At 48.1% G+C, this 7719-nt stretch overlaps 1 protein-coding gene across 1 annotated transcript in view; it reads left to right on the top strand.

Moving 5' to 3' along the window:
- Positions 1-3341: 3341 nt before the first annotated feature.
- The window catches only part of kif22 (kinesin family member 22), a 26917-nt gene continuing 22539 nt past the window's right edge, over positions 3342-7719 (top strand). The window contains exons 1-2 of the mRNA XM_043675145.1: positions 3342-3571; positions 6218-6345. Of these exons, the coding sequence (XP_043531080.1) occupies positions 3366-3571; positions 6218-6345 (334 nt within the window). The 5' untranslated portion in view covers positions 3342-3365. The remainder of the gene's footprint in view (positions 3572-6217; positions 6346-7719) is intronic.

The raw sequence follows: 7719 nt of genomic DNA, 5'->3' as shown, positions 1-7719 counted from the left end.
CTCCAAACCCTTCCTATTCATACACCCATCCAAATGCCTCTTACATGTTATCATTGTACCAGCCTCCACCACATCCTCTGGCGGACCACCCTCTGGGGGAAAAAGTTGCCCCTTAGGTCTCTTTTTGTGGGCGGCACGGTGGCACAGTGGTTTGCACTGTTGCCTCACAGCGCCAGAGACCCGGGTTCAATTCCCACCTCAGGCGACTCACTGTTTGGAGTTTGCACATTCTCCCCGTGTCTGCGTGGGTTTCCTCCGGGTGCTCCGGCTTCCTCCCACACTCCAAAAATGTGCAGGTCAGGTGAATTGGCCATGCTAAATTGCCCGTAGTGTTAGGTGCAGGGGTAAATGTAGGGTTGCGCTTCGGCGGGTCGGTGTGGACTTGTTGGGCCGAAGGGCCTGTTTCCACACTGTAAGTAATCCATATCTTTCCCCTCTCACCCTAAACCTATGCCCTTCTAGTTCTGGACTCCCGCACCCCAGGGAAAAGACTTTGTCTATTTACCCTATCCATGCCCCTCGTGATTTTGTAAACCTCTAGAAGGTCAACCCTCAGCCTCTGACGTTCCAGTGAAAACCGCCCCAGCCTGTTCAGCTTCTCCCTGTAGCTCAGATCCACCAACCCTGGCAAGCATACCAAACGCCTTCTTCACTATCCTATCTACCTGCAACTCCACTTTCAAGGAGCTATGAACTGCACTCCAAGGTCTCTTTGTTCAGCAATGCTCCCTCGGACCTTACCATTAAGTGTGTAAGTCCTGCTAAGATTTGCTTTGCCAAAATGCAGCACCTCGCATTTATCTGAATTAAACTCCATCTGCCACTTCTCAGGCCATTGGTCCACCTGGTCCAGATCCTGTTGTAATCTGAGGTAACCCTCTTTGCTGTCCACTACACCTCCAATTTTGGTGTCATCTGCAAACTTACTAACTGTACCTCTTATGCTCACATCCAAATCACTTATGTAAATGGCAAAAAGTAGAGGACCCAGGATCGATCCTTGTGGCACTCCACTGGTCATAGGCCTCCAGTCTGAAAAACAACCGTCCACCACCACCCTCTGTCTTTTATCTTCGAGTCAGTTCTGTATCCGAATGGCTAGTTCACCCTGTATTCCATGAGATCTAACCTTGCTAATCAGTCTCCCATGAGAAACCTTGTCGTACACCTTAATGAAGTCCATATCGATCGTGTCTACTGCTCTGCCGTCATTAATCTTTGTTACTACTTCAAAACACTCAGTCAAGTTTGAGAGACATGATTTCCCACACACAAAGCCATGTTGACTATCCTGAATCAATCCTTGCCTTTCCAAATACATGTACATCCTGTCCCTCAGGATTCTCTCTAATTTTGTCTTCCCTCACCATGTCCTGAGGGAAAAGACCTTGACCCTTCACCTTATCCGTGACCCTATACTCCTCTCTCGAAGGTTAGCCCTCAGCTTCTCCCTAAAACTCAAACCTTCCAACATCCTTGTTAATCTTTCCCTCTCACCTCAAACCTATGCCCCTCTAGTTTTGGCCTCCCCTCACCATTCCCTGGGCAATAGTGCTTGACTGTTCACCCCATACGTGACCCCTGTGACCTTTATAAACCTCTATACGGTCACCCTGCACCCTCTGACCCTCCTGGGAAAACAGGTTGCCACCCCCCCCCCCCCGCCTCTTCCCATACCTCAAACCCTAACAGCATCCTTGTAAGTCTTTACTGAACCCTCTCCAAGTTGAGCAATATCCTTCCTGGAGCAGGGAGACCAGAATCGAACACTGCATTAGAAATTAGGCCATTCGGCCCATAGAATTTGCTGTGTCGGTTGATCGTGGCTGATGGTCTTTCAACCCCATTTTTCCTGCTTTCTCTTTGTAACCTTTGATCCCCTTTGGCAATCGAGAACTTATCTATCACTGATTTAAATGTGCCCAATGACCTGGCCTCCCCAGCCTTCTGTAGCAATGAATTCCATAGATTCCCCACTCTCTGGCTGGAAGATGTTTCTCCTTATCTCAGTTCTACAGGCTCTTCCCTTTACTTGAAGGCTGTGCCCTTGTGTCCCACTCTCTCCTGCCAATGAAAACATCTTCCCGACATCCACTCTGTCCAGTTTGGTCAGTATTCTGTAAGTTTCAATCAGATTCCCCTTTCCCCCTTCTTCTAAAACCAATGTCCCAGTGTACAGCTGTGAGGTGACCTCCCACCTTCTATACTCCATATCCTGCCCAATAAAGGCAGGTTGGCCAAACTCTGCCTTTGCTATCCGATCTTACTGCGACTCTACTTTCAAGGAACAATGAGCCTGCACCCCAAGGTAACACTCCCAGGGCGTCACCATTGAGTACATAAGTCATGCCCTGGTTTGCCTTTCCAAAAATGCAACATCTTACACTTCTCTAGATTAAACTCCATCTGCCAATCTGTTCAAGGTCGTGTTGTTCTTCACTGTTCACCACACCACCCATTTTGATGCCATGTACAGGACGCCATGACCCCTGGACTAAATGCTGCCTTCACCCCACCCTGTTTACCTGTGACCCTGCTTTCAAGGCACTGCCAACCCACACCCCACCAAGGACATGTTTGACCAAGTGTGGCATCAAGGAGCCTGGGCAAAACTGGAATCAATGGGGATGGAGAACTTCCCTGGCACATAGGAGGCCAGTTGTGGTTGTTGGTCAGTCCTCTCAATTCCAGGAGATGCCTGGAGGACCTCCAGAGGATCATGCCCTGGAGCCAACCAGCTTCAGCTGCTTTATCGCTGACCTTCTCTCCGCTGTAAGGTCAGAAGTGGGGACGTTGGCCAATGAGTGCACGATGTTCAGCAGCATTCACAACTTGTTAGGTACTGAAGCAGTCCAGAAGCAGCAAGACCTGGATTCTGTTCAGGTTTGAGCTGACAAGTGCCAGGCAATGACTCTCCTATTGGAGACAATCTAACCGCTGCCTCGTGACTTTTGCTGGTGTTGCTATCATAGAATTCCCCTGCTACCAACATCCTGGGGGTTACCTTTTATCAGGAACTGCGGTTACTCGAACAGATCAGAAACTGGGAATCCTACAGCAGGTAATTCAGCTCCTGACTTCCCCAAAGCCTGTCTAATGTTTACAAGGCACAAGGTGGGAGTGTGATAGAAGACTGTCCACTTGTCTGGATGGGCACAGCTCCACACTTAAGGCTTGACCCCCATCCTGAACAAAGTAACTTGACTGGTGCCACATCCACACACTCAAGGGGCAATGAGAGATGGTTGGTAAATGGTGGGTCAGCCAGTGAGACCCACATCCAACAAGCTCTCCCTCAGCAGTAATGACCCTATTATTAACTGTTTTTATCTTTTTCTCCCTTTCTCCATCCAGTGCAGTTGACAATGTCTAACCTACCTTCTGCGGATGTGCAGCCCTTTAGGAAGATGGCCAGTTCCCATCACCGTCGCAGGGTGCAGGTGGTGGTCCGGCTCCGACCCTACCAGTCCACAGACGATGAGCAGCAGCAGGGCCCCTGTGTGCGTGGCCTGGACACCTGCTCGCTGGAGCTTGTGAATTGGAGGAGCCGGACAGAGTCCATGCAATACAAGTGAGTGTCCTACACTGACAGACCCATGGCCACCATCCCACCACCTCCTGGCTGGGATTGATGTGGCTGTAAGGTCAGAACAGAGCACAATTGCAGAGATCCAAGTTAACACTCAGCAGTGATAAACCCCCTCCTCACCATCCTAAGATGGCCAAAGGATACAGTGGGATAGAGAGAAATAGATAGGTGGGTAGGGTGGAGACTTGGCAGCTGAAATTTAATCCCGAAGCACCTGGTCTCTCTGGGCTGGGCTGTGGGGGCTTGGGAAAACGTTCCTGTGGAGAGAGATCGGGACATGCTGTTGGTATCACTCTGCGTTGCAAGCCAGCAGACTCATCCCTTCGCCTCTGTCCAGAGAGAGTGTTGGCCTGGAAGTGACGTTTGTTCAAAAGGTATGCCGGAATAGCTGCAGAGTTGATCAGGAGGAAGTTGTATTTAAGAGCTGGCTTCTGGCTGGGGCTCATCCGTTCCCCATCCACTAGCATTTTGACCTTAACATGCTCTTTCTTACTTTTTGCTTGTGCATTTTAGTATTTGGTTCAATGTTTGGTAATCCGCCTGCTCAGAGGTGCTAATAAAAGTTTCTGGGACAAGTGGGATTTGAACCCAGGCCTCTTGGTCCCGAAGGAGGGCAGAGCAGTGGACGTGATCTACATGGACTTCAGTAAGGTATTTCCCCATGGGAGACTGGTTAGCAAGGTTAGATCTTCTTGAATACAGGGAGAACTAGCCATTTGGATACAGAACTGACGGACAAGTGGGATTTGAACCCAGGCCTCTTGGTCCCGAAGGAGGGCAGAGCAGTGGACGTGATCTACATGGACTTCAGTAAGGTATTTCCCAAGGTTCCCCATGGGAGACTGGTTAGCAAGGTTAGATCTTCTGGAATACAGGGAGAACTGACTCGAAGGTAGAAGACAGAGGGGTGCTGGTGGTGGTGGTGGAGGGTTGTTTCTCAGACTGGAGGCCTGTGACCAGTGGAGTGCCACAAGGATCGGTGCTGGGCCCGCTACTTTTCTTCATTTATAGAAATGATTTGCATGTGAACGGAGGAGGTATAGTTAGATGATGACACCAAAATTGGAGGTGTAGTGGACAGTGAAGAAGGTTACCTCANNNAGAAAGATGTTGGGAAAGTTGAAAGGGTTCAGAAAAGATTTACAAGGATGTTGCCAGGGTTGGAGGGTTTGAGCTATAGGGAAAGGCTGAACAGGCTGGGGCTGTTTTCCCTGGAGCATCGGAGACTGAAGGGGTGTCCTTATAGAGATTTATAAAATCACGAGGGGTGAGGATAGGGTAAATGGACAAAGTCTTTTCCCTGTGGTGGGGGAGTCCAGAACTAGAGGGCAGAGGTTTAGGGTGAGAGGGGAAAGATATAAAAGGGACCTAAGGGGCAACTGTTTCACCCAGAGGGTGATGCATGTATGGAATGAGCTGCCTGAGGAAGTGGTGGAGGCTGGTACGATTGGAACATTTAAAAGGCATCTGGATGGGGATATGAAAAGGAAGGGTTTGGAGGGATATGGGCCTAATGCTGGCAAATGGGACGGGATTAGGTTAGGATATTTGGTCTGCATGGATGGGATGGACCGTAGGGTCTATTTCCGTGCTGAACATCTCTCTGACTCTAAGTAGGGATATTACCAGTAATCAAAACCCTGAGGGGCTCTTGTTAGAATGTGATGGTGCCTTGTGTGTGGTTGGAGGGGAAGGGTTTCTCTGTTTCACTTTTTTTTTAATATTTGGGGGAAAAAGTACTGGCTTCCTTTTTGGAGTCTAACTACATATCTGCAGGTTGTGGGAGGTTGTACTCTCTCTTCATATTCTTAAGGAATCACTTCAGCTGCAGATACCTGATCTTTGAGCATCCGGTGTAGAGGAAGCAAGGCTTTGTAGGTCTTCCTCATTTAGGTAAGTAGCAAGCTCACCTCTTCACATTTATATCGGCACCTGGATGTCCACGTGATGACAACTGAGGTGTTTGTGAGCACCAGTCGCATTTCACTTGTCTGATTTAACTTGCTGAGCTGGACAGCTGTGGCAAATTACATTTGGAAACGGTGATGGCTTTTTGTAAAACAAAGTTCTAAAAGTGTTCATGATGATTGTCCTGAAGCTTTCTGAAGTTCTTCAGCTGCACATTGTTTTCCCTGTCCAACGTTATCTTCATTCCGTTTCTGTCGTTAGTCTTTGGTTTTGGTTGATGTTGCAATGACCCCAATGGGCAGTTGTTGGTTTTAGTTTGGTTTATTTAAAGAAATGGAGTTGGATTCTTCTGCACTCCAGAGTTTGCCTCTGGACAGGGAAAGGTGGGAATTTGGTGTTTGTGCTCAACCCTCGATTTACAATAAACCCCTTTGTAAACCACACAGACCTTTACTGCCTAATTCAACATCAACGTATCAGTCTGTGAAACAGCTGGACCCCCCACCTTGATCAGAGAGCCCCTCAATCTGTTGTGTGTGTCTCCAACGTAGCTCCTGGAGTCTGACCCTACCATTCAGGAGAAAGAACTTTCCCAGTTTCTCTCTAAGGTTCAGCAAACTATCCACCTCCAGCGTACAAATTTGAGGAGAGTTTGAAATTATTGCAGGGCTGAGAGCACATTTCCCAGTGTACTAAACCTCACCTCCTCCTGTCTCTCAGCTTCGATGCTTTTTACGGTGATGACACGTCACAGCTGGAGATCTATGTGAATTCAGTGAAACCGATCCTATCCCATGTCCTGAATGGACAGAATGCCAGTGTCTTTGCCTATGGCCCTACGGGAGCAGGTGAGTGAGTGAGTGACTGTCCACTGTCCTGCCTCTTTCCTTAGTGACCAACCCCCCTCCGAGAGCCGACAGCCTTAAAACCTGTCCTTGAACATTTAGACTAAAATGTAATGTTGAATTGTCAAACACCAGAAAATAGACAGGCAGGGAGGTTAAGGCCATGAAGGACATCAGTGAATCTATGTAAACAGGACACTGAGTGAGGACATTCACGGCTGTTCCTTTGTGAAATTAATAACTGTTTGATTCTGGCCTCGAAACGAAACTCTTATCAATTAACTTCTCTCCCGAATTATGATTGTCCTTCACTGTTATCTGTCTAGTTAAGAACATGCAGTGTTTTTGTATAAAGGAAGCCTGTTTGTGACCGTTCAGCACAGTACCCTGTCAGGGCTCTTGAGCTGATCTCCTACTCCCCTGGATTATTACAACCTAGTTAGTTTAGCTTCTAGGTATCAGTGTTATGTTAAACTGGTAAATCAAGGGATTAAACTAAACTGTCTGAGGTATTTTTATTCCAGACTACCAAAGGGTACGATCTCTGGGCCGAATCGAGAGGCTTACAGGTTGAGTCCACAAGGGATTCCCTGGGCCATCTCCGATCTGTCCATTATCCCCTCTCATAGAACGTCGAACATAGAACAGTACAGCACAGAACAGGCCCTTCAGCCCACTATGTTGTGCCGACCACTGATCCTCATGCATGCACCCTTAAATTTCTGTGACCATATGCGTGTCCAGGAGTCTCTTAAATGTCCCCAATGACCTTGCTTCCACAACTGCTGGCAACGCATTCCATGCTCTCTCCACTCTGTGTAAAGAACCCGCCTCTGACATCCCCGCTATACTTTCCTCCAACCAGCTTAAAACTATGACCCCTCATGTTAGTCATTTCTGCCCTGGAAAATAGTCTCTGGCTATCGACTCTATCTATGCCTCTCATTAGCTTGTATACCTCAATTAGGTCCCCTCTTCTCCTTTTCTCCAATGAAAAAAGTCTGAGCTCAGTCAACCTCTCTTCATAAGATAAGCCCTCCATTCCAGGCAGCATCCTGGTAAACCTCCTCTGAACCCTCCAAAGCATCCGCATCTTTCCTGTAATAGGGCGACTAGAACTGGACGCAGTATTCCAAGTGCAGTCTAACCAAAGTTTTATAGAGCTGCAACAAGATCTCACGACTCTTAAACTCAATCCCCCTGTTAATGAAAGCCAAAACACCATATGCTTTCTTAACAACCCTGTCCACTTGGGTGGCCATTTTAAGGGATCTATGTACCTGCACCCCAAGATCCCTCTGTTCCTCCACACTGCCAAGAATCCTATCCTTAATCCTGTACTCGGCTTTCAAATTCGACCTTCCAAAATGCATCACC

Source organism: Chiloscyllium plagiosum, chromosome 1 (assembly GCF_004010195.1).
Source record: "Chiloscyllium plagiosum isolate BGI_BamShark_2017 chromosome 1, ASM401019v2, whole genome shotgun sequence".
Lineage (NCBI taxonomy): Eukaryota > Metazoa > Chordata > Chondrichthyes > Orectolobiformes > Hemiscylliidae > Chiloscyllium > Chiloscyllium plagiosum.
The sequence above is the reverse complement of the archived record's forward strand: the minus strand, read 5'-3'. Positions and strand labels throughout refer to the sequence as shown.